At 45.8% G+C, this 27,275-nt stretch overlaps 1 protein-coding gene across 1 annotated transcript in view; it reads left to right on the top strand.

The window, feature by feature from the left end:
- LOC144688027 (uncharacterized) overlaps positions 1 to 27,275 on the top strand; it is a 72,627-nt gene that overhangs the window by 36,534 nt on the left and 8,818 nt on the right. Inside the window, exons 11-16 of the mRNA XM_078554679.1 lie at positions 1,972 to 2,052; positions 5,884 to 5,937; positions 9,126 to 9,179; positions 10,754 to 10,816; positions 12,469 to 12,531; positions 25,363 to 25,479. Of these exons, the coding sequence (XP_078410805.1) occupies positions 1,972 to 2,052; positions 5,884 to 5,937; positions 9,126 to 9,179; positions 10,754 to 10,816; positions 12,469 to 12,531; positions 25,363 to 25,479 (432 nt within the window). The remainder of the gene's footprint in view (positions 1 to 1,971; positions 2,053 to 5,883; positions 5,938 to 9,125; positions 9,180 to 10,753; positions 10,817 to 12,468; positions 12,532 to 25,362; positions 25,480 to 27,275) is intronic.

Here is a 27,275-nt window from a genome sequence, read left to right on the forward strand (position 1 = left end):
TGTTTACATTTCTCAGCCTATCTATAAATCCTTCATTATATCTGTGGGATTATGGTTTTGGGAGCTATTTCCTTCAGAATGTTAGGTACTTGTATAGTTCCTTTTATCACTTTTTGAAAGGTCTGCTTATTTGAAGCTTGCAATTAATCAGACAAGCACCTTTTCTCCCTTATGATAAAAAGGCTGGCAGAATTTATCCAGATAGATAAATTAATCAAGAATCTTTTTTCCCTTTGCACTTAAAATATATCAGTGGCAACATTTTTCTTTGAACATTTCATCTGTAGAAAATATGATGCTCACACAGGCTTAAATAGGAAACGCATGCACAGATCAGTAACAGAAGCATGACCTGGCATAAGAAAGCTGCCCAGTGCTGCTACACTTTGCAGAATTTATTACCGATGACAGTTATGTGCCCTTCGTACAACCCATCCTTGTGTATTAGTAAGTGATTGTGTTGATAGATGGCGTTACAATGGTTTAATGATACAGATTTGTTGAGTGTCAGTCATGAATTGAAACTTGATTGTGTGCCCTCCTACACTAAGGCAATATAAGAGATTGAAAGCAATTTGGACAAGCAGAGCAGATAAGCGGGGTGCTCGGTCTGTCCAGGTGGGACAAAGAAAGATGCAAAAACTAATAGCAGGATTGCAATGAAATATTCACTTTAATCTGGTGTCATGATCATTATGTGTCACAGAGTTATCACTGGAATTTTCAGTTTCAATTGAATGATTATTTTCAGTTTCAGGCCCTTTGATACAAAGTTTGCAGAATTCAAATGCTTGGATGAGAATTTCCTCGGAGCTGCTCCCAATACTGCTGTAACCGCATCAACTTTGATTCAGAACCCCATTTACATGCAACAGCTTTTCATCACACTTCTGACAAAGCTACATTGGCAAAGTAAGAGTAGTTCTGAGGAAATTCCGGCCTTCAGACTCAGAAACTTCTCTGGTATTAAATTAGCAGACAAATGAGTTTGTCAATTCAGGTGCTTGTGATTACTTGGACACTTCAGTCTAAATTTTCCACAACCTATCCAATTTGAGATGGTAATCCTGTAGCCAGGAAAAATGGTGAAAACTCTGGCCCACTGAAGCTCAGCCAACTTTGCAGCCAATGTAGCTCCAGGGGTGGGACTAGGACCAGTACCAATGGAAGCATCTAATTCAAACAGCCTAGTACATCACAAATTCCAATGTTCTGTTGTGCAGGATGCCAAACATTAATGATACCCATACGGCAGGGCCATTCAGGGTTTCAAGACAACAGTGGGTGTCTTGAAGATCATGTGGTGAACATAGTAAGATTAAAATGTGTATTTCAGCCAGTTCTTGACTATTTTTCTTATTTTCTTTTTAGTGTTTTATTTCCCTACTGGTTGTTTAGTTTTCATGAACCATCCTGGTGACGGTGTTTCACCTTATATCCTCAGCACCATTACTGTCACTCATGGGGGCTCACATTATTTAATGTGTTTGGTAAAGAGGAGGGCCAGTTGTGGGGTACTAAGCAGGAAAAGCTGCACAAGAGATGTGATGTGCCCACCAGTTGGTACCAACTCACCCACACATGCAAACAGAGGTAAGTATTCCTCACTCTGGACAACAACTAGTTCAGGTGGAAGCTCCTAGTTCCAAAGGCATGAGAATTTTTTGGTGGGACCCAGCTTGATAACAAACAAATTAGTATTAAGTAACACAAAGGCAATTCTATTTGGCAGCACATGTGGTTCTAACCTTGGTATAAAGAGTGCTTGGTGGCTTAGTGTACTCTACAACCGATATACTGTGAAAAAATGGCCCATTCACCACCTCTATCATGATGGGCATGAACAGACAACACCCACTTTAAAAAAGTCACAAATGATCAAAATTATTTTCAATGTTCAATGCTCTATATGTTCTGCAGTATTAAAAAGTAACTAATTTCCATGTATCTTCTCCTGATGGTCTACTTTAGGGTAGAGCTGGACTTGACGGTAAAAGTGGAGCTAAAGGAATTAAAGGAGACAGAGGCTTGCAAGGACGGAAAGGTGAACTGGTAAGGCAAAACAATGCAGTTAAGCTCATGCCTCAATTCATTTCATGTATTTATTTAGCTAAAGTAATGCATCATCAGACCAGCCTCTTGATCCCTAACCAATCTCCACCGTAAGGATTTACATCTTGAAATTTCTAACCAATGATTTCATTGGAAACTATTAAGGGCCCCAAGAATTCATGTCTGTTCCAGTGCAGTCCCACTAGACCAGTGGTTGGAATCCACCGGAATGGCTGGGAACTAGTCTAGGACCTGGAAACACTGGGGTTTGACCTTTTGCTCCAGTTTCTGGAGTGCCTTGTCTGGCCCAAACAAGGCTATCAATGTAAGGGAGCACAAGGACCTCCTACATCAGGAATTCTCTTGCCCTCGGTCTTTAAAGGAACCCTGTACATTTTTGGCACTGGCATGCCTGGTAAAAATGAGCACACTGGTCAAAACCGTAATGAATATGAAGTCCAGGATTATGGCCTGCACCCCAAAAACCACCTTGCAATGTTTTATAAATACTTAGATGGTCCTTTTGTAAGGGAACCGTGGGGTAGGCACCAGGGGATGGGCGCTTCAGCCACACGTTCCAAAAACTTACACTGGACTTTCCAGGCTCTTTTGCGGAGTTGGGGAGTTGCCCCTAGCCCACCATGACAGGGTCACAACGGTGTGACAAGCTTATGTAAGCAGTTTCCATTATAAACATAGGCATGGGCAGGTAGAGTTTCCATCTTGGGCACAGTTGGCAAAAATATTGGTTGATATGAGAAAGCTTTTAAAATGTGCCTGTGAAAATGAGTGCAACTTGAAGATCCTTCACAAACCAGTAAAGTTGGTGGACTCAATGTCGACCTGGAGGAATGGCCAGCTTGCGAATGGGCTTGATCCAGGCTCCCTGAACCTTGAAACAGGGTAAAAGATCACAGTAAACACTAACATAAAGGCAGGAATTTTCTGGCCCCTCCCACCGGCAGAATCTTCCAGTCCTGCCAAAGTGAACGGACGTTTGAAAGGTTTGCCACATTTTCCGGCCTCGCCCCCACCATGACAGGGCCCAAAAAATCTGCCCAAATGGTTTAGGCAAATTTAAAATTCCATTAAATTACATTAAAAATTCCTCGATTTACATTGATATAACTTTAGAAATGAGCTCAAAGTCTAACACGGCTAAGTTTATAATCACAAAAGTTGACAGGAAGTGCATGCAGATATAAATTTTTAATGCTATTTGCATAGGCAGTCAAGGCCAATTATAACCTTCAAGCACGGTTAAAGGCTGGGGGATAATCGAAGAGAGCTGATGTAACTTAGCACTCACCATTAGCTCCACCAAGGGCAGCCATGCCTTTAGAATGTCTTGACTGTAAGCTTTGGAATTCCCTCATTAAACCTCTCCATATCTCTCTCTTCCTTTAAAATGTTCCTTCAAACCTACCTCTTTGGTCAAGCTTTAAGTCATCTGTTCTAATCTCTGCTTATGTTGATCATTTTAATACATAACTCATAGAATCTGTCCTTATTTTCATATTTCCATTTTAAAGTTTGCATTTGCATTCCTCTGATCCTAAAAGCAACACATGTATGTTCTCTCAAAACTGGCAGCCTCAGGACCTCGGCTGTGCTGGATTTTGGGTTCTAACAGATTTCGGGTCGGGTGCTTTGGGCAGTGGAAGGGTGGGGTCCAGGGTCAGTTGGAGCATGGGAATAGACCGGCGTGCAAGCAGCGAAGGGGATAACAAGTCCGGCTGCATGCAGTACCTCGCCAAATTGACCAGGTAAGTTAATTTTAATTGGGTAAAATGAAAAAATTATGCATGGCACATTCTAAAAATGTCCAGTTTTCGGTAACGTCCAGTTTTTAGACAGCCAATTTTGAGAGAGTGTACCTGTTTATTTGAAAGGGCATGTAAACAAGCTGAGATGACAGTTCTCATCCATTTGCAGTATGTCCATTGAGAATGAAGCAGCAGTTTAATTTTATGCAAAGAGTTTGTTGCACATATTGCACCCGACAGCAATGCTGGAGAAAATCATTGACGCCTGGACTGCCATTTCCCGCATGGCAGCAAGTGGGCGTGAAAATTACCAGCAGTCCGAATATAGGCCTCTGAGAACTTCTTCGTCAAATTGTTTAATGAGGTACTTGCTTCACAGATGCACACCCACACAAGCTCACACAGACAGCGGTTCAGTTAACACGTGACGGCTTAGCTGTAGCACAAAATGATGCAACACATCAGTGGATGTCACCTGAAAAACTTTGAAATGTTTTTTTGTTGTTTTGAACTGGACGTATAAAATCTCGACTTTCCTCATCACAAATCATGTAAGTCGGCGGCCCAGGTACCTTCTTGTGCTGTATTTTCCAATTCATCATGCAAGAGAGGCTGTTCTATTCAAGGGGCAGAATCTTCAGCTCGGCGAGCAGGGGCGGGGCCCGCTTACCAAGGCGTAAAATGACGTGGGGTGACGTCGGGTGTGTGTCCCAACGTCACTGCGCATCATTTAGATTTTCAATTCGGCGGGCAGCCTGTTAAAAAGCCTGTTAAGACCTGTTAAAAAGCAATTAAGGCAATCAGCTGAGCTGCCCGTACAACCTTAAGGTGTCTTTCGCATTTTTCATGGAACCTCATCCACGGGCGGGACGAGGTTCTCATGAATGATTTAAAATTTTCAGAAAAATTTCTATTAAAATTAATGCACATGTCCCAGCTGATGTGACAGTTTCACATGAAGGGACATGTCATAAAAAAATTTTCAACACTTTATTAAACTGTTTACACTTAAAACTAATCTCCCTGAGGCACCTCTGTGCCTCATGGAGGTTTCTGTGCTCTTTCGCGCACATGCGTGAAAGATCGGACTCCCGACTCAGGCAACCTCCCCGCTGCCCACACAGGGAGTGCACAGCACTTCCAGGCACACGTCACGCTGGGCGAGCCTTAATTGGCCCGCCCACATAAAATGGCAGTGCCCAGCTGACCGGGGGCGTCATTAGGCTGCGCGCCCACCCTCGCCTGCCCCTGCACAACTCCCCCAACAGGAAGAAAATTCTCCCCAAAATGTAGTGGAGAGATGGACAAAAAGTTGCTCTATGCGGGATGTAGTGAAACCTTAAACTATATGTTTTGAAGATTTCTTAACACCTAGTGCATGGGGGAGATCTTTCCCTATTATCCAATTTCTCCTTTCAAATTCCAGATTTTCCCTCACTGTGCACTAAGAGAGTTATGGAACAATTCTCCAGCTGAATATTATCACAAATGTGCACAAATGAGAATTAGTGGAAATGTTCTGAATGGGTGATCAGATGTGCTGTTCACAATCTAACGCTTGTTAAAATGCACAAAACGAAGATTGTGGGTAACACATGATTTAAGTCCTGATATACAAGTCTATTGGCCACAGCTTTCCACAGGTAGTGTGAACATCAGCCTTTTTGAATTAAGTCTTTGAAGAAATAACATGGATCCTGTGCTGTACAAGGATATGGGCACATAATCTAGGATGTACTACTGAGGCAGCGTTGCATTATCATCTTTTGGATAAGATTGAGTTTGCCTGTTCTACTGGCTGGGGTGGTCATTGAAGGTGGCCATGCTGTTATTTTAAAAAAGAGCAGGGAATTATGTAGCTATCCTGGTCAACAGTCTTCCTGAACAAACACCACCAAAAAACAAATGAACTGAACATTTATCTCATTGCTGTTTGTGGCATATTGCTGTGTGATAAGTGGCTGCGTTTAGATAAGTCACTAATTAATTGTGCATAGAGTGCCTTGAGATATTATTGAGATATAGTAAGAAGCTACATATGTACAAGTCTTCCTTTCTGCTTCAGGGGGATAAGGGTGACCAAGGCTTAAAAGGAAACAGTGCTCCCAGAGGTGAGAAGGTAAGGAGACATTAATACTGTTGCACGTTGACTGTTTGTTGGAACAGGTTTGCAGAAGAAAATTTCTCAGATGAATTGCAATCCTGTACCATGGTAAAGCAGATTGAGGCACCTCCAAACAGTCATGGAGTGGAGGGATAAAGGTTCATCTACCCTATTTGTGGTCTCAGCCTACTCCTGTAAGTGAGAGGCAAGAGAAGACTTAGTACCTCCTTAAAGCAAAGCTCCAAGCTAAGGTTAGATAGAAAGTCTTCAGCAGGTATTTCTAAATTGCTTCCATGTGGCGAGCAAATGGCATTACTGAATGTGACAATGGAAAGGTTGTCTGTCAACACCATAGACTAGCCAATGCTCACTGACCTACATTAGCACCTAGTCTGGAAATACCTTGATATTAAAATTCTTATCCTTGTTTTCAAATCCCTCCATGGTCTCACCATTCCCTACTTTCGTAACCTCTTCCAACCCTACAGCCCTTTGAGATCTGTGCACTCCTCCAATTCTGCCATCCTGTGCATCCTCTATTTCAATCACTCCACCATTAGCGGGCATGTTTTTGGATGCCTTGACTGTAAGCTCTGGAATTTCCTTGTTAAACCTTTCCCTCTCTTTTCCTTTAAGATGTTCTTTCAAACCTACCTCTTTGGGCAAGCTTTTAGTCACCTGTTCTAATCTCGATTATGTGGATCAATGTCAATTTTTTTTTGATAATGCGTTTGTGTTAAGGACACTATATAAATGCAAGGTGCTGTTGTTGAAATGAGCTTACCCACTTTTTGCCAAACCTACTGGTAGCTAGAATTTGCAAATCCCTCGGGGTTTACCTTGGCATTGCAGACAGTTACCTGAGATCCAAATATTGAAAACCCCTGGAAAGGTAGTTATAGAGAATAAGATTCTATTGCCACTGTTGTGAACTGCAGCTTACTGGTGAGTTGTTGCTGTTACAAATAAGTCATAGGCATTTTCCTATAAAAGCATGAAGCAAGGATATTTCAGTGAAAAACATTCGGATGCTTTGGAGTGAGTAGCAGGAGTGTGGGCAATGCACATGTGGTTGAATTTTGTGCCGCAGGGGTCCCAATGCTGGGTTGGAAAAGTGAGCGCAACCCTGGCTTGGCCATTTGGGGGACCCCAGGCTGCATTTTTCAGTGCCCAGGCAATGAACTGCCTGGATAAAAACAAAAAACTACTGCGGATGCTGGAAATCCAAAACAAAAACAGAATCAGCTCTTTTCTTCTCCGCCGATGCTGCCAGATCTGCTGAGTTTTTCCAGGTAATTCTGTTTTTGTTTTGTTGTTAATGGACTGCCTGATGCTGTCAAAAATGGATGCTGCCTTCTCCATAAGTGGGGTTGGGAGTTGCCGGGGCCAATCAAGTTTCAGCTGGGGCAGCCTTCATCATCAGGGGCCCCCCTGGGCCCTGACCCCACCCCAGGCCCTGAACCCCCCCACCCCCCCCAAACAAAAGCCAATAGGGAGGTTTTGCTGGGCAGTTTCAAAATAGTAAAATGCCAGCAGCAGCAGGAAGAGGTCCTTAAGTAACCGTTAATTGGTCACTGCTGGGCCTCAATTGGCCTCTGAGCAGGAAGGCAGCAGTTCAAGAAGGCAGCTCACCACCACCTTCTCAAGGGCAGTTAGGGATAGTGCCCACACCCTGTGAAAGAATTTTTAAAAAGGCTGTCCTCCACCTTCCCCACTACTGATAGAATTCTGTGCTGTCAGGAACCCTTCAGGCACTCCAACCGTCCACTTTCCCTTACAATTGCACAACACCCCTCCCCACCTCTCAGCCCACTCCTAGAGAGCTAGTAAAAACCAGCATGTGAACCGAATTTACATGGAGCTGAACAATTGTGTGTAATTAGTAATGAATAAATTAGCGGACAGAATCTTATGAGAACTGTGGAGATGGGATTAGAGACGGAATTGGGAAGGAAATCAGAAAGGTCCATACCTGATCTACGCTTTGGCATGTGCCTGCCTCCGGGCAATCTTGCATGAGGTGGGGTCATACCAACAAAGACTACCCGGTGAGCAAGAAGCCAATAAGTAGCAACTAGGTGGTCAATTGGGGGAAGGGATGACTCCACCAGTGTCTTCCTGGTGCCAGAGTGACCTTTCGCTGACAGCTGAGCCCAACAGCTCAGTGGAAACAGCCTCCCAGATGCAGTCTTGGTGCCCATTGAAACTAGAGGCTCCATGACCCAATGATGGGGCTACAGATAGGAAAGGCTGCACCCGCAGCCCAAATGACTCCACCAGAGGGATGCCGTCCGTTTCAAAGGACCTACTGGCTTCTGCCCTCATCAATATTAAATTTGATACACAGCTCTGAGGTCGCCTTCATTTTGAAGCACCTTTGCGCTCTCCTTGCTACCTGAGCAGCGCCCACCCCACCCATTGAGGATGCGACCTTCCAAACCTGGAGATTTTCTGAGTAGGCCTGAAGTCTCAGGAACCCACCTACCACCTTGGAGGGGTCTCCTTTAGGCCACCTCATAATTGATCACTTTCAGCAAGGTCATACAGTTAGCGGAACTCCAGACCATCGTGATCAGGACCTGCATTTGCTCCTATTGGAGGAATATTTTCAAAGGCTGTAAGATTCCACCCAATGTGTCCTTTGAAATCACTTTGCTAGCAATTAATATTATGAATGTCCCTTTACCAACAGTTTCAATTGCTCCCAATTCACTTTGGACAACTCTATAGTTCCAGCATCCTCTTTCCGATCCATTCCACTGTAGTTTCTATGCTTTGGTGGCTCAGTCCATCTCTCTCTCTGGTCCACATATCACGGGTGAAAGTGATCTATATTAGCCTTTTAAACCACCTGAAATGCATGCTAAAGGCTCCTTGTTTCCTCTGCCAGCCCCATTTCCAGGTTAAACAATGAGGCTTTCCTGGCTTAATTAATACATAAATGCTATTTAAAAGCCAAACCAAAGTTGCCTTCTGGAATTTAGATCTATTGGAGCCAGTGGCCATCTTGATCCTTTGCTTTAAATTCATGCAGAACATTATGAATTCAGATAAACAAAACTCATTTTGTCTTTCTACACTTTCATGGAATCTGTCAGTTACCAATATCACAGTGCAATGTCATTCTCATGCCCCCTCGTATGTGTGCAGTGTGAAGAAAGTGAACTCAGGTTAGCATTAACAAGTATTTTCTTTCCATTCAGGGATCAAGGGGTCTTCCAGGACAAAGAGGACAACCAGGAATTGGGGCTGAAAGGGTAATTGGTGTCAATTTTTTAAAATTCTCTATTGATAAGGATTTCAGTTCATTTTTTCCCTGATACAGTCTCTTAGCTATGTAATTCATACTAGTCAACTAGTCAAGACTCAGTTTTTATATGGCTTTAGATAAAGAATGATGCAGCTCTTTAGTGTCTCACTTGCTCTTCACTGGCAAACCCACCACTTACGAGCAGAGTTAGGAGCCTTTGTAGAGGTGAATAAAAACAAGATTTATCCTCTTCTTGAGAGAATGAAAAAAAAATGTTTTTTGCCAAGGTGTGTGGTACATTTGGGAAGCACTTCTCCCACCATCCTGGTGATGCCTTCTAATAGGGCAGTTATAGTTCACATCTTACTTCGCTGTTAAGTGTTTCTGGTTTTATACATAATCTAGGCTGGCACTTCAGTGCAGTATCGGGACACTGATGCTTTGTCATGAGGTGTTTTGGAGAAATCAAGTCTGGAGGTGACAAAGGATTTTGGACAAGGGTTTTGATGACAGTAGTGACAGAATTGCAAAGTTGGAAGTAGATGATCCTGTAGATGACAAGTAGATGAACAGTTGAGGTATGAGGCTCTGCTCAGGATTAAACAAGATACTGAAGCTGTGTGGTCTGGTTCTGTGTGAGTGAACCACCAGAGGAGCAAAAATTAAGCCAGCGGCAAAGGATTGAAGTTTTCAGCTGGGCTTCAACCTATTCAATGTTTAGTTGAAGGAAATTTTGGTCAAACGTGATTTAATGACAGAGAGGCAGTGGTGGGGCTGAAGGAATTGGCAAAATGTAGAACTGTGTAATTTCAGCTGACCCTGTGCCTACAAGTGATATCACTGATGATAAGGAAGAGGTGGGAGGGCTAAGGATGGATTGATGGAGAATTCCACCAGTGGCTATGCAGATGTTGATGGAGATGCTTTGTTGGAGATGTGCTCACTTCATTGGTGCAAGTGGAACCACGTGAGGTCAGTGCCTTGGAGCTGAAACATAAAAGTGAGGCAACGATCAAGATTATCATGGACAGCAGGAAGAGATAGTGCACTGTGTTTGCTGACACAGAAGGTTTCACTGGTGACTTTGACCAGGACAGTTATAGAAAGAACTTGGATTTACATAGCATCTTACATGACCTCAGGATGTCCTAGAGTACTTTACAACCAATTAGCTACTTTTGAAATGTAGTTGTTGTGATGTAGGTGGTGTAGTTTGAAGGTTTGTTCTCAATACTGAAAGTCAGTAGGCAGTAGAAGTGTTCTGGGTGACTTGTAAGGTATAACACACATTATAAAAGAACAATTGTAATTTGTGACCAAATGCATTGCTTAGAGAAGAGGTTACCAATCCACCTAATTGCATCTTACTGGCTTTACCAAACTTTTGTCTAGTTAGTAAACTTACGTTAATAAAGGCCTAATACAATCCTGTCTTTTTTAAATTGGAAAGAAATTACAAGGTGAGGAAAATCTAGAAATATGGAATTGAATAGAGGAGGGTACATTGAGGCAAGGACAACAGCTGAGACTTGGATCAGGTACCTGTCAGTCTGGCCATTAAACATGTTCTGTCTTCTAAAGGGTGAAAAGGGTGAACCTGGGTTACCAGGAAAGCTGGGTTTAGACGGCCTTCTGGGACTAAAGGTTAGTATCTGCCTTACTATTTCACAATGCTTGTTCCTAATATGTGAGGTTCTTGGTAGTGGGAAACCAATACATGTACAAATAGTACTAAAACTTCAGTAAAATTCAATGGTTTCATGATAATTCTAAATGCTGAAGAAGCCCAAATAATTATTTACGCTGAAAGATAACCCTGAGCGTCTCACTGTAAAAGTGTGTGGCAAGAATGTGAAACTCGCTACAACATCTAATGGTGGGATGAATAACATAGATGCATTTAAGGAGAAGCTAAATAAGTAAATGAAAGGGAAAGCAATAGAAGGATAGGGTACAATGAAATAAGGTGGAAGAAGGCTTGTGTGGAACATAAACCTTGGCGTAGATCAGACCCAGCCTGCTTCTATATTGAAAATTTTATGCAATGCTTGGTGGATTAATTTTTGAATAAGGTACAAATAAATTATCATAGGGCAGAAATTTTTGCTGAGCGAGCAGATGCGTGCCCAACCCGCTGGAGCGTAAAATGACGCGCGATGACGTCGGGCGAGCCTCCTGACGCCATCACGCACTTGCGCGATATTTCAGTCGGCAGCAGTGTGCCCACCAACAATTAACAGGCCTATTAAGGCCATTAAAGTTCTAATTGAATGACATTTTTTGCTGCCCATCCAACCTTACGGTTGGCAGACAGGCGAAAAGGCCAAGCGGCCTTTGGATTTTTTAGGAAATCTCATCCACGGGCGGGATGAGGTTTCCAACAGAAATTAAAAATTAAATTAAAATTTTTTAAATTAATTCATAACATGTCCTTGTGACAGAGTCAAATGAGGGGACATGTTTTTAAAATTGCTAACTTTTTTATTTTTAATGTTATAAATCTTCGGCTCCATGTGCCTCAGGGAGTTTTCATTGTGCGCGCATGCGCGAACTTCTATGCTTGCCCTCCTTCCGCCCCCACCCCGGCAGCGCTGAGCGCTACAGCGTGAATTTCATGCCGGCTGGCCGTTAATTGGCCAGTCAGCGTGGGATCAATGTCGGGGCCTGATCGTGGGCAGTGGTCGGCTTCATGATCACTCCCGGGCCCATTCACTACACCCACCCGACAAGGTAAAAATCCTGGCCATAAAAATATACAGATTTAATCTGAGCAAAAAATAACTGGCAGGATTCTGTTTGAGAAACTTTGGTGAAGGATTAAGACCCGAAAAGCAGGACTTCCCCAGGTTGCTCCTTAGACAGCACCTTCCAAACCCACGACCACTACCATCTAGAAGGACAAGGGCTGCAGATAGATGGGAACACCACCACCTGTAAGTTCCCCTTCAAGTCACTCACCATCCTGACTTGGAAATATATCACTGTTCCCTCACTGTCGCTGGGTCAAAATCCTGGAACTCCCTTCCTAACAGCACTGTGGATGTACCTACACCACATGGACTGCAGCGGTTCAAGAAGGCAGCTCACCACCACCTTCTCAAGGGCAACTAGGGATGGGCAAAAATGCTGGCCCAACCAGCGAAGCCCACATCCCATGACTGAATGAAAAAAAAGAAAAAGCCTTCCACAGACTTCAAAAAGGCTTACGCTAAGCAGACTGAAGAGCACGCTTCTGTTTAATAAAATATTGCAGGTAAAAAGGTGTATATTCCACTAAATGTTTCTGTGTGAACTAGGGGGCTCGTGGATTTCCAGGCCTTCCAGGGTCCAAAGGAGTTCCAGGAGTTAAAGGGCAAAAGGTTAGTCTTTCTAACATGCTGTTATTTCATGCGGTAATATTAAATGAGTGTCAAGGCACACATCGAGTTAGATTCATTGGGCGGATTTTAAGGTAACTAATACGGGTCCAGACAACTAGTTGGAGAACCTGTGTCGCTTCTGATGGGAAGATCAGGCGCTTAAATAGCCCGAGTTGGGTCTTCCCTGGGATTTAGGAGCTGTCAGCTAATCAGCTCTTCATTACTGGCAGGGGTGGCTGCTGCTGGTAGTGCTCCAAGGGCTTCATCAGGGATCATTACAAGAATGTTGCCAGGGTTAGAAAATTGTAGCTACGAGGAGAGATTGGATAGGTTGGGATTATTTTCCTTACAACAAAGAAGGCTGAGAGATGACTTGATTGAGGTGTACAAAATTGAGGGGAATAGATAGAGTGGACAGGATAAAATTGTTTCCCTTGGTGGAGAATTCTAGAACCAGGGGACATAGATTCAAGATAAGTGGCAGAAGGTGTAGGGGGGACATGAGGAAGAACTTTTTTACGCAGAGGGTAGTGGGTGTCTGGAATTCGCTGCCCAAGTTGGTAGTAGAGACAGAAACTCTAAACTCTTTTAAAAAGTACCTAGATCTGCACCTTAAGTGCTCTAAGCTGCAGGGCTATGGGCCAGGTGTAGGAAGGTGGGATTACAAAGGGCACCTGGGTGTCCTCAGGCTGGCATGGACAAGATAGGCCGAATGGCCTCCTTCTGTGCTGTAACTTTTCTATGGTTCTATTGTGGGATTCCCGGACTCAGGTGATTGAGGGTGGGATGGTGGTGGTGGGGAGTTGGTCGTGGGAGAGAGGACATGGAGGGATCGAAGGCAAGGGCAGGTGGGTAACTTTCAGTGTAACCCCCCACCACGAACCCACCCTTCCTGACCTTTTCCAATGCCAAGTCCCTTGATCAGGCACAGAGTGCCTTTGTAAGAGGGCCCCCTTAAAAAGTCGCAGGCAAACCTGCCTGGCAGCCTTCAGTAGGTATGGGAAAGCCGTGCCACTCGCATTTAATCCCTGAGTCACTACTAAACTTTGGTCAGGGATAATTGGTGTTAATTTGTTAATTGGCTCAATAATAAGTCTAATTGACATCCTGCCGCAAGTGGGCAAATTGCCCCCATTGGTCCCTTTCAGTCTCCAATTTAATCGCAGTAGGTTTTCCCGCCCCCAAGAGACTGAGATGCAGCTTCACTTGTAATTAAGTGGCCCGGCTGCCATGTTTCCCACTGTGCTGGGCTGTATGAAATCCAGCCCATTGTCAATAGGTAGAAATTCCAGCCCTGCGACTGAGGATAGGACCAACAAAGTAGTTCATGTGCTTCTGTAGCTTTGCACCCCCAGCAAAGATGTAAATTAGTGGAAGTACAGTTATGAAAATTAGATGAAAAGGTGACATCTTAAGGGGACATCCAGTTAACTCGGTCCCCAAAGAGCACTTCTGGTGCTCTGCAGCCCTGAGCATAGAATAAATGCCCTTTGGGATTTCAAGTACAAAACTATTCCTTTTCCATCTCAGCCAAGCTTTTCCTCGCCATTGGAAGAGGCCATCTTATGAGTAATTAGCATGTGATTTCATCAATGATGGCATCAGATAGCAAAAAATAGCCAGCAGATATTTTTACAAAGAGAGACAGGGAGGAGATGGGGTGGGGGGTGGTACATATGGGCTGTGGATAGAAGCTGGCATTTATTCAAACTGGGTAGTGTGTGGCTCAATGCCAGTTCCTGTACATCCACACTGTAATTTCTATGAAAACATGTTTCTGTCATTGGCTAATGCCTTTTAAATATAGCAATCTACAACAGTGGTATCATCAGAAACACATAAAACAGAGATCCCTGGCAGGATCACAAGAAATACAATTAAAGCTCAACTCCGCTAAGCTACTGGCAACAATAGAAATAGAAGAAATGTGGACGAACATCAGAACTAAAACAGCACAATAGAGACACAGAGAGAGACTGATCCAAGTAAGTACACAAACACCAACTACAGAGACAGAGAAAGAGAGAGATAGAGAGACTGATCTATTTAACTGCACAGTACAAGTTAACAACCATGGAGAGACATCAAAGTAACTCTATAGCACAAATTGCAACAGACTAATCAGGATCCAAAAGTGAAAGACATTCTCATTTTGGCAGGACCCTTCATCAGACCTGATTATTTTCAGGAATTAGGCATGCTGGGGATTCTCCTGCTCCTCCAATGTATTCAATGTATCGATGGTGAGCAACTCATTCCTGTACGTGAAGGGGTTTTCTGCCAAAGTTAAGGCAGCAGAAGCCTCAAGGATATCCACCCACAATGTGTCTTTCAAGGCATTTTACCTGGCAAGCCTATTTCAGAACAAAGCTGTTTCACATAAATAGGCTCATCTGGACTTGAAGTTGAGTAAGGAAAGGAATGATCTATGTAGTTTGAACAAGGAACTGCAGCATATTCATGCTTGTTGCCAAGAAATGCCGTTTATGAATGAATACATAGGAAGGGAAAGTCAACTTCGGTGGGGTGCAAAATGGGTGATAGCATGACCAGAATTTTACACTCCCTCACCAACAGATTTTCAGGCAGAGGGAACGTGAAATCGAAGGATGGGGTTCCCTCCGGGTTCCCGCCCATCACGACCACGCAGCAATTTTATGCTGGGCTGGGCAAGGCCTCAGATGGGAAGCCCACCCTTGCCCCAATTGAAGCCCTTAAGTGGCTGTCGGGAGGATTGAGCTGGTGTGGGGAAAAGTCGAAATTAAACAGAGTTCGATCCCGGGTGGGAAGGGGTGGGGGATTGGCGCCTCCATCAGAAGCCCCCTTAAGGTCTAGTGGCCTCTGGGCTTTCCTCCCAGCCTGGCCTCTCCCCCAAGACACTGGTTACAGCCACCCAAGCCTACCCTACCGTCCCCACCCTGGGACCCTTTGAACTTACCTGGACCTCTGCTCCCCGGACTTAGGCTCTGCCGTCCTCCTAAAGTTCCTCTTCTGTCCACTGCAGCACTGTCACTGAAGGAGCTGGAGAGCTGCCGGCCATTCAGATTGGCCGGCAATTCTGTAAGGCGGGACTTCCTCCTGAGTGAGGGGCGGAAGTCCCGCTTGCAGCCTCTTAATGCTCATTTGAGCGTGAAATGGCTGTGGGGCACTTGGAATCGGTGGGAATCTCTTTGGATAGCAGGAAGTGAGACCCCGCCATTCAAAAAATTCAGGCCCATATTGGCTGCTTCATTTTCCTACCCATTGATTTTTTTGAAAGGATAAATGGGACATGTGTATACTGGGCATCCAATCTAATGCCACTCATTTTGCACACCGCCAAAGCTGAATTTCACCTCCACATTACCGTATTTACATAAAACTAGTCTTAAACATACAAGATTCATTTTGCCCCATTTTAGTTTCATCTTAGAAGCTATCACCTTGAGAATCATGTCAAAACCTATTATGCTTGTGCTCACGTTGTACTCTGTGCAACCTTGAAGAACACAGTTGCAGATTGTTTGACTCAGGAGGGCATCTGTGTATGTGAAATGGATACCCCCACCTCACACTTGCTGTTGCGGTTGAGATCAGCTTGGAAGCAGTTATGCAATATGCACACTATATCATAGCCATTTTCCAAATCTCTGATTGCTCCAGTAATTATTGTTTTACAAGACAGCTGTTGGAACTCTGATTGACGTGTTCCTCTGAGTCAACTGCTTATCCTCTGCTGCTATTCTCAAAGCATCAATCATAGGTAAAATATTCTTTTCCAACCTTGATTTATTTTGCTCATCAAGATGAGAAAATGGAATTCTTACCCAGCCCATGCACCCTGCATTAACATCAAGTATCGATCTCTAAGTCAGGTATGGCACTAGGTAAATGAAGTAAAATTTTCTTTGCCTCTATCCCAATAACTTGTCATACCCTGTGTTCATTAGAACATCTGCAGTATTATATTTTCTATTTTCTGATGTCCACACTAGCCTCAGATTGATGTGAGATTATAGTAGATGCTAAATTCCATCCAGCACATAAGGAATATATTATCCAAATTACTAATATTTGTCAATGTACATGACAGTGGATCAGACCCATCTTTGTCCTATTTCCTAACTGGTATACTTTTGAACTGGAGTGGATTTCTACCATACATGTCAATATTATAGTAAGAAAACTAATTTAGTTTGCCTTTCAACAGTCTTGGATACCAAATCCAAAGCAACTTAATCGCTTTTATTTCAGATTTCCAGCATCCACAATATTTTGCTTTTTCTAATAGTTGTATATTGAATCAGTCATCACAGAATAACAATATAACCCTGAGTGGAAAAAAATTAACTTCTTGCAAAGGTCATTGAAGATAAAGTCAAATATCGAGATGCATTAACTAATACTACATCAGTTAAGGCCACAATGTCGTCACTAAGTTAGGTGTTTAGAATTACAATCGGCACTTGAGTGTTTATTAAATCATAGCGTCATAGTCTTGGGGAAGTATTTTCTGGCTGGCGGGGGGTGCGGAGCGGGAGCAGGAGCGGGCGCAGACCCGATCGCCGGCCACAATCTGGTCTGTGCCGCCCTTTTACACAGGCGGACCAATTAATGCCCGCCCAGCGTGAATCATGGCTCCCGAGGACAGCGGGAGTGGGTGGGCGGCAGGACTGCAATGACTGCCGGGTCCAATGGCGACCTGGCGGCCTGTTTTAAAAAGCTGTTGCAGCCTTTCAAAGGCTGTGAATCACGGCCAGTGGAAGGGCTCCCCAGAGCTGCTGCTGGTGAGCAGGCCAAGCAGGAGGGTAGGGCAGGGGAACATTGTGCCCCTCGTTTTCCCGATGATTGTCTTGCTGCCCTCCTTGAGGAGTTGGCAGCATGGTGGGAGGTCCTGGTACCCCAGGACGGGAGGAGGATGCCTCCACCACATGACCAAATGTGCCAGGGAGGAGTTGGCGGAGGTGGTGAGCTCCCGCGACGTGGTGCGGCGCACCTGGGTCCAGTGTCGCAAGCACTTCAATGACCTGTTGCACTCAGTAAGGGTGAGTAACATGTTGGCATTGGGGCATTGGTCACTTAACCCAGCAGGTGGGCTTTGTCCCCTGCCCCCCCCCACCTCCTCCTCCTCCTCCCCCCCCCCCCCCCCCCCCCCCCCCCCAAAGTCTGAGTTTAGTGACTGCATTGAATCATTGATGACATGTGTCCACCGCTGGGAGGGCCAGCAGATATTGCCCATGCCGAGGTCACCCTGAGAGGGTGGTGAAGAGATGGGTTCTGCCCCCACAGCATGTGGTACACTGAGTCCCACATTACTGTTTTGGGGGCAACCTGGAGGAGCTGCACCCAGGCGCAGTGCTGGAACTCCAGGACATGTCAAAGTCAGGGTGATGAGATGCTGGGAGGGGAGCTTCAAGGTGGCGTGACACCGATCGATCTGCTGTCCTCCACGTGCTTGCTCCTTCTTGCTATGGAAGGTTAGACCGTGTGGTGCTTCATGTGATGTAGGCAGCATTTGGCCATGGGGGTGGGGGTGGGGGGAACAGGCCTAGCATCTTTGTGTGAGTGTTCGGTAGCAGCAGGGTGAGAAGACACTGGAGCCCTGCAATATCCCACTCTGGTTGGGGTGGGCCGTCCATGAAGAGAGACCAGGTATAAGTAACATTAATCAATGCTCTTCTCTCCTTCTCAGGAGAAGAACGCACATAATGCAGCCGAGTGGGTGAGGACTGGTGGCGGGCCAGCACGGATAGTGAGTCTCAGCCACTTCGAACAGGAGGCCCTAGATTTGGAGAGGCACCACGCGCCCAGGTCCACCAGTGTTGGTGAGGCTGGGGTGCCACGGGTAGGTATGTTTGCCCAGCAGTGAGGTCACCATTGTTCTCCCAACAGCCATGGCAGTGCTGAATGTTCAGTGATTGAAGTTTGCAACATGGCTTGACCATTGCTTATGGAAGGATGAGCGCATAATGATCCAGGGGACAGGGATGCATATTGACATTGTCTCCACGTTAACTGATCCAATGTCGTTGTTCTTCCTTTCAGCATCAGCGGAGCAGGGCCAGCAGGAGGAGCAGCAGAGGCCCCCTCTCACACCTGAGGGCCCTGAACTCACCAGCGTCACACCATTTCTGCCAGACAGGAACCAGCGCAGATACTAGCACCTTGGTGGGAATTAGAGCATCGGCTAGTGTCCCGGGGCACAGCAGTGAGGGCACTTCACAGTCGTTGGAGGAGCTGGCAGAGACAGAGAGTGCCCATGGTGCCAGCAGTCGGAGGACTGCAGGGGACCAGCCACATTTGGTGCCTGATAATGTGCCTCTGGAGTCATTCGCAACGCAGCAAGTGCTGGAAGTGCGGCCGGGTGTGCGGGAGCATCTGGGGGAGATACGTGAGGCTATGCTTGGCTTGGTGTCTGTGGTGGAGGAGTCTATGCAGACTATCGCTGAAGCAATGAGCCTCATGTCCGAGCACCATGCGTCCTCCACGGAGAGAGTGGCAACTCTTGTGCAGAGGCTCCTCCAGGAGACCCACCAGGGCTTCCTGGGGATGTGCTCGGAGCAGCAAGCCCTCACATCAGCATTGACCTCAGCTGGTCAGTGCCAGTGTGGGAGATGGCCTGGGCACCAAGTCTCCCAGCTCAGTGCCCATCCATCCACGGTGAGCAGGGAGGTCCGAAGCAACCTCACATCAGCGCAGCAGCTGCCTGTCATCTCTGCGGGCTCCTCTCAGGGCGCTCCAGATGAGGGCAGCAGCTCCTCCGCCCCTCTGACAGTGACCGTTGCATCCAGTGAGGCTGCAACGACTGGGGAGATGCCAACTGTGGAACTGGCAGCTCCCTCCCTGGCGGGGCCAGCACAGGCTCCATGAGCCAGAGGATGACCGCCCAAGGTCATCAAGGCCAACAGGACAGCAGAGTCAGCAGGCTGGCTCAGATGCCACTCCCAGCGAGGGGGCAGCACTAAGATGTAGCACCAGAAAACGTAAACATAAGGCACCTTAGGCACACCATGGGTTTATCACTGGTGTTTTTGTGTTGGCCCGCAATGAGGTTTTTATGAGTTGGTGTGATTTTTAACGCCTTTTTCATTTTGTTTCATTAAGTTTCTTTGGTTGCAATATTAAATTCAGACATGTCACCATGGCTGAGGGTGCCTCTTTTCTTCTGCAGGTGGATGGTTTCCAATAATGTAATGAGTGTTTTGTGGGACATTCAGCTTTATTAACAAGGACCTTAGTTAATGTTGCTAACCAGGCAGATTTTGCACTTAGGTCTCGAATATGGAGCTACAGCCCAGGCTTGTCCTGGAGGTCCATCTGTGGTGTGCTAGCTGAAAGTTCATTGGATTACAGCCTCTCAGGTGTCCCTGCCTCCCTGGAGTATGCCCAGGTCAGCGTCTACCCCCTCAGCATTTCCCTGTGCATGCTCATCCTCGGACTCACTGCTGGACTCATCGTGTGCAGCTGCAGCCAATGCGTCTACGTCTTCATCATCCACAGCGTCCCCCCCTTTCCAGCGCAAGATTGTGGAGAGCGCAGCATGCAACCACTATCACCGACACACGATCTGGGGGGTATTGGAGTGTCCCTCCTGAGCGGCCCAGGCATCGGAAGCACATCTTGTTCTCTCCACCACAGCCCTTGTGGAGCCGTGGCTCCTATTGTACCGCTGCTCAGCTTCTGTTCTTGGATGGCGGAGAGGCATCATGAGCCACCTTCTGAGGGGATAGCCCTTGTGACCCAGCAGCCATTCATCCAGCTGGGTTGGAGCACTGAAGAGCCTCGGCACCTGGGAGTGTCTGAGGATGTGGGTGTCATGGGAGCTGTCTGGGTACCTTGCACAGACTTGCAGAATCTGCATCCTGTGATCACACACTATCTGCACGTTCATGGAGTGGAAGCCCTTCCTGTTGACGAAGGCACCGGGCTCACCTGCTGGCGCCTTGATGGCCACATGTGTGCAGTCTATAGCACCCTGGACACGGGGGAAGCAAGCAATGGCCACGAAGCCTCTGGCTCACTTTGGCTTGCCTGGTCCCAGTGGTAAAGGATGAAGGTCAATGCACACCTGAACAGAGCGTCTGTAACCTGCTTGACACAAGTGTGGACAGTTGATTGGGAGACACCACAAAGATCACCCACGAATCCCTGGAAGGAGCCAGAGGCATAGAAGTTGAGGGTAGCTGTGACCTTTAGAGCCACTGGCATGGGGTGTCCACCCACACAGTTCATGGAGATCTCAGGCCCAATCATCTGACAGGTATAGTTGACTGTCTCCCTTGAAGGCTATGGGCCAAGTGCTGGTAAATGGGATTAGATAGGTCAGGTGTTTCTCACGTGTCGGTGCAGACTCAATGGGCCGAAGGGCTTCTTCTGCACTGTGATTCTGTGAGAGTCTCCCTCCTTCGGCACTGCACCTCAGACATATTGAGATAGCTGCTTCGCCGCCTGTATACCCTGGCAGTAGGACAGTGGTGTCTTCTGCGGCCCCTTCCGCCTTGGACTACCTCTTGGCCCTGCACCCCTTCTGCCTAACCCTGACCTCCTAAGGGCGGCTCCCCTGGAGGCTGAATGTGCACTCCTGGCTTCCTCCCCCTTCTAGCCCTCCCTTCCTCCTCAGAGGAGGTGCCTCCATTGGAGAGTTCAACTCCCATTCCCAGGATAAGGGAAGGTTTCCTGAAACCTGCAGGCCCAAAAAAGATTCCTCGCTGCAGAGTGCTGACCTGAAGGTTGTGAGTCCAGACCAAGCAGCTGGTATGCACTTTGAAGTTTGCATATCTCACAGGCAAGTATCTGTAACTTTGAAACATCAATATTTGACAGAGCACAATCGTGACCCCACTGAGCCCTCTTAACCCGGCTGTGGATGAGGTTTATGCAAATGTGTCCTGCCCACCTGCCGGTTGCGCCCGTGCGCCGACCCAAAGATTGCACGGGCGCCGAAAAATCATGGTCAATTGGCGCCTCAAGGGCCTTAAGTGGCCCGTTAATTAATGGCGGGCACACATTGGAAATCATCGTGTGCCCGCCCAATGAAATATCGCGATGGCACGCGGTGACGTCAGGACGCTCGCCCGACGTCACTGCGCATCATTTTACGCGTGTGCATGCGGGGCCCGCCCCCGCACACCAACGGGAAAATTCTGCCCATACAGCCATTACAGCAAAGAAGGCCATTCAGCCCATCAAGTCCATGCCATCATTATAGGCATAAATTGTGTATTGTAGAATCTCAGAAGTAGCTGAATTCACACGATTATGGATGTAAAAAGATTATCAAAACACTGAGAAAGTTTATATTACTGGGGAAGATTTTCCCCTTCCTCCATCTAGGTGTGTAGGATTGCATGGCCATCAGGGTTTCCACCTGATTTTCCCACCACTAATTTAAACAGATATAAAGTCAGTCAGGTTCTATTACAAATGTCTCATCCTTCCTATCTCTATTCGCTGTAGCTAGGTGTTCCAATATGCCCAGGCATATATTTATATTCATCGTATCACTGTCAACTTAGCAGTTTTCAATGTACACCCTATCATCTTTGGTGCCTGAGGACAAGCATGTGACCTTGTTCTGCTATTCCACTGGATTTTGCCTGCCTCATACATGATCATCATAACCTATGCAAAACACAGTAAGTTGTATTTCATCTTTCTCCAGTCATCTTCTTGTCCTGGTTTAACCGATCACAACATGCATGTTCTTTCTGTTGTTAAATTGTCAAATTACATCTAATGCTGCACTCAAAGTCTTGAGCTATTAAATACTGTCAGAGTGCAGTTTGCAAGTGTATTTTCATCAAGTTGACACTTCTTAATTCTAACAATTGTCATTCTTACTGGTTTCTCTTCTTCTTCACATTTTTTTATTCCCTATTCATGGGATATGTGTATCAGTGGCAAGGCCACCATTTATTGTCCATTCCTAATTGGCCTCGCTGCAGTTCTTTTGCAGCAAGAATTCTTTACAGCTTCTATATAATGTTCTATTATTTCAGAAATCTCTTCTCTGTTCCTAACAATCTTTCTATTTCCGCCCCCCTCCCATTCTACTGTTTCTTGTTCTCTCCATCTTTCTGCCGTAGAGATAGAATTTATACCTTTGGGGGAGAATTATCTCCCCGTCGGACGTGCTGTGCGGGAGTGGGCGCGGGCGGCCACCATTTTATGTGGGCAGGCCAATTAAGGCCCACCCAGCATGACGCGCACTGAGAAGTGCTGAGTGCTCCCTGTGCGGGCGGGGGGAGGAGGGAGAGTTGGGGCCTGCGCTCTTTCGTGCATGCGCGCAAAAGAGCGCAGAAATCTCCCTGAGGCATGGAGCTGCCTCAAGGAGATTACTTTGATGTTGAAAAATTGAAATAAAGAAAAAAAATTATTCAGACATGTCCCTTCATGTGGCACTGTCACATGAGCTGGGACATGTCAATGAATTGTAATAAGAAGTTTTATTCAACTTATACACCCTTCATGAAACCTCATGCCACCCGTGGGTGAGGTTCCATGAAAAATGCGAAGGTTGCCTGGGCTCTTTGTCTGCCCACCAACCTTAAGGTTGGAAGGGCAGCCCTGTTAATTGTGACAATTGGTTTTTAAATGGCCTTAACAAGCCTTTGACAGTTCAGTGGGCACGCAACCGACTCTGGTGCGCGTCCGCCGAACTGACGATCGGAATGACGCGCAGTGACGTCGGGATGCACACCCAATGTCAGCACGCGTCATTTTACGTGTCGGCAAGCGGGGCCTGCCCCCGCACACCGACCAGAAGATTCAGACCGAAGGAAAGTCACTACCAGGAGTACAATCTTCATTAGGTCAAAAACATCAACTTCCAACACGTATCATCGTCCTAGGGGTTACCATTGACTAGAAACTTAACTATACCAGTCATATAAATACTGTGGCTACAAGAGTTGGTCAGAGGCTGGGAATTCTGTAGCAAGTAACTCATCCCCTGTCTCCCCAAAACCTGTCACCACCTGCAAGGCACAAGTCAGGAGCATGATGGAATACGCTCCACTCTCCCGGATGAATGCAGCTCCAACAACACACAAGAAGCTCAACATGATCCAAAACAAAGCAGCTAGCTTGATTGGCACCCCACCCACCACCTCACATCCTCCACCACCAGCTCACAATGGCAGCTATACGTACCAACTAGATGATACACAAGATGCACTGCAGCAACTCATCAATCCTCTGTTGACAACACTTTCCAAACCTGCAACCTCTACCACCTAGAACTATATCACCATTTCTTTACTGTCGCTGTGTCAAAAACCTGGAGCTCCCTCTCTGTGTGCATGTGCCTACAGCAGCAGTTTAAGAAGGCAGCTCACCACCACCTTCTCAAGGGCTATTAGGGATGGGCATCAAATGCTGGCCTTGCCAGCAACGCTTACATTCCATAAAAGAATAAAAAAAAATACATCCTTTCCAAGGTGCAAATCAATTTGACAGCACGCGTCAGAAACTAGAAGGGCCACGCACGATGTGTCTTGATGAAAACCAGGTCTAATGTTCATGCCATTTCCTCCTCCTTTCCTGGAACTTAAATTAAGACCAAAAAGTCATCTGATGACACCTAAAAGTTGTTTATGGAAACAACTTGACTCATTGAGGTATGCCATTTCGGCAGGTAAACTGCACCTTAGTACCAGGTTTAATTAAAACTTTTGGGTTTGTGCCTGTCCTTTGTGTCCGTTTTTTTACCTCACAAGGTTTTGCTGTTGCCCCAGAATTACAGGGTTCGAAATTGATTACGGTCTATTTTTGTTTGTTTTTTTGTTTGTGGAATGTGAGCGTGTTGCCAAAGCCAACATTTGTTGCACATCCCAAATTGCCTTTGAAATGTTTGGGGAGCCATCTTCTTGAACTGTTGTAGTCCATGTTATGTAGGTACACGCAGGGAGAGAGATCCAGGATTTTGGCCCAGCGACGGTGAAGGAATGGCAATATAGTTCCAAGTCAGGATGGTGTGTGGTTTGGAGGGGAACTTGCAGATGGTGATTTTTCTTGTCCTTCTAGGTGGTAGAGGTCACAAGCAAGCAGCCTTGACAAGTTGCTGCATTGGCTGAGTTGTGTTGTGGCTACACTGTGGGTCCCCACTATGAGTCCCAAGGTGGTCCAAAAATGGCCTTCACTATTATCATTATGTTTTGTCTGCTTTTGAGCCTCCACAGTTAGATTGTCCCTTTGCTGAAGGTGAATGCCAGGCCAACTACCTTCCTGAACTGGCCCAAAGGTAAGTCCGAGAAGGGACTTTTTGTTGTGCGGCAGCAATTGTGCGAGGAGGTAAGTGTGAGTGTGAGTTCTGTGGAGTTGGGGAAGCATTGCTCCCACAGCCAGATGAGCCATGAAGAGGCAGAAGTACAGAAAAAAGGAGGGAATAGAGAAAGACAAACACAGAAAGGCATTTTTTGAAAGATGAAGGTTTGGTTCTTTTTGGAACGGCGGGATCAGCAGCAACAGACATGAAACGCAGCTACAAACAGCCCTGTGGTGCATGTAATAGATGGAGCTTGCTAATTTTAACCACACTTATGTTTTTGGTGTGATGCGATGCCCTATACATAGCGCACAGTAAAGAATATTCTCAGTCCCAGGATTTTCCCCATGTTGTTGGCTCTGGAAATAGTGCTAATCTTTAAATGACCAAGCAGACAAACATAAACAGCCCATTAAGTTCTGTTGAAGGGTTGTGTGGACCCGAAACGTCGACTCTTTTCTTCTCCACCGATGCTGCCAGACCTGCTGAGTTTTTCCAGGTAATTCTGTTTTTGTTTTGGATAAACAGCCCACTATACTGTCTTGCATCATATTAGTCACCTTTTTCTTTCTGATTTTATTGTGCAGGGTTCTAAGGGTGTACCTGGACTCACTGGCTTCAAAGGGGTTACTGGTTTACCTGGAAAGCTCGGCTCCCCTGGACCACCAGGGTCTCAAGGGCCCAAAGGTGAACCTGCAGCAAAGGTAAAATGGGTAATGGATAAAATAACTTATTGCATTGCTGATTGTTCCCAAGAGTTACTGTTTATACTTTAAATTTCCAGCATCTGCAGTATTTTGCTTTTGTATTGTATTTCTCTGTTACTTTTTTTTTAACTTTTCATGTCCTTATTCTCCTGAAGGCAATGGTTGATGACTGATAGCTTTGCACAGGCACAAGCCAATCTCTTGTATCCTATCCATGTAGTCAGTTTTAAAGGCGTATGGTCCCAGGAATTTCCAAGCTGATATCTCCATAGACTGAATAAAGTGAAGCAACCTTGAATGGCACCTCCCCATGCCCACGCAGAAGATGCAACACCTGCCCCTTCACTTCCTCTCTCCTCACCGTCCAAGGGCCCAAACACTCCTTTCAAGTGAAGCAGCATTTCACTTGCATTTCCCCTAACTTAGTCTACTGCATTCGTTGCTCCCAATGCGGTCTCCTCTACATTGGAAAGACCAAACGCAAACTGGGCGACCGTTTTGCGGAACACCTGCGGTCTGTCCGCAAGAAAGACCCAAACCTCCCTGTCGCTTGCCATTTTAACACTCCACCCTGTTCTCTTGCCAACATGTCTGTCCTTGGCTTGCTGCATTGTTCCAGTGAAGCCCAACGCAAACTGGAGGAACTGCACCTCATCTTCCGACTAGGCACTTTACAGCCCTCTGGGCTGAATATTGAATTCAACAACTTTAGATCTTAAACTCCCCCTCCCCCCATCCCCACCCCGTTTTTTTTCCCCCCCCACCCGCTTTTTTTTTCAATAATTTATATAGATTCTTCTTTCCCCACCTATTTCCATTATTTTTAAATCTAAAACTAAAACCTTTAGTCTTTCCACCCCACCCCCACTAGAGCTGTACTTTGAATATCCTGTTTTCCATTCTTAATTAGCACTTTTCTCAGACAAAGACCACCACCTTCAACACCTCTTTGACCCTTTTGTCTGTGACATCTTTTGATTATCTGCTCACACCACACCCTCAATGTGTCTCTTCCCCCCCCGCCACCCACCTTAAACCAATTTATATTTCTCCCTTGTTGAAACTATGCTGCAGTTCTGCCGAAGGGCCATGAGGGCTCGAAACGTTAACTGATTTCTTCTCCGCCGATGCTGCCAGACTTGCTGAGTTTTTCCAGGTAATTCTGTTTTTGTTTTGGATTTCCAGCATCCGCAGTAGCTTTTAGCTTTTTGTTTTTAACCTTGAATGAGTTTGCCAATGGATCACACTTGCAAGCAGTTTATACATTAGAATGCATTTCATTAGGGATGTGTGTTACCTGAACATTTGTTACACAAAGGTTTTCTGTAACTAACGTGATGAACTTTATTTTAAAAATAAATTGTGGGCAAGAATGATACAGCCACTGTCGTTCTGCAATCTTATAGTTAAGATAATGTTTTATTTATGACGGAATACATCAGCATATAAACCTAGAGCTATCAATTCACAAACTGAAGCCACGCCATGCAAATTAATTAGTGCTTTGGGGCGTATTTATTCATAAGTCCATGTGAAAGACCTTTGCTGCTTGTAGGAAAGAATGTGATATTGTCAAGCGATGCCACCTTCCTACTTTGGATTTTAAATGCAAATTACAAAACAGTTTGAAATTGCAATGCAGTGTCAATTAGTGCTACAGTAGATGTACTTCTGTGCAAGGGCATCCACTAGGGCTTTCCAAACCCATTTCACCTAGGAGTACTTATATCCAACAAAGAGTTAAGGCTTTCACCTATCAATCCAGGAATGAGCTGAACCAAGGACTCAAAGGT

The sequence above is a fragment of the Cetorhinus maximus genome, chromosome 12 (genome assembly GCF_964194155.1).
Source record: "Cetorhinus maximus chromosome 12, sCetMax3.hap1.1, whole genome shotgun sequence".
Lineage (NCBI taxonomy): Eukaryota > Metazoa > Chordata > Chondrichthyes > Lamniformes > Cetorhinidae > Cetorhinus > Cetorhinus maximus.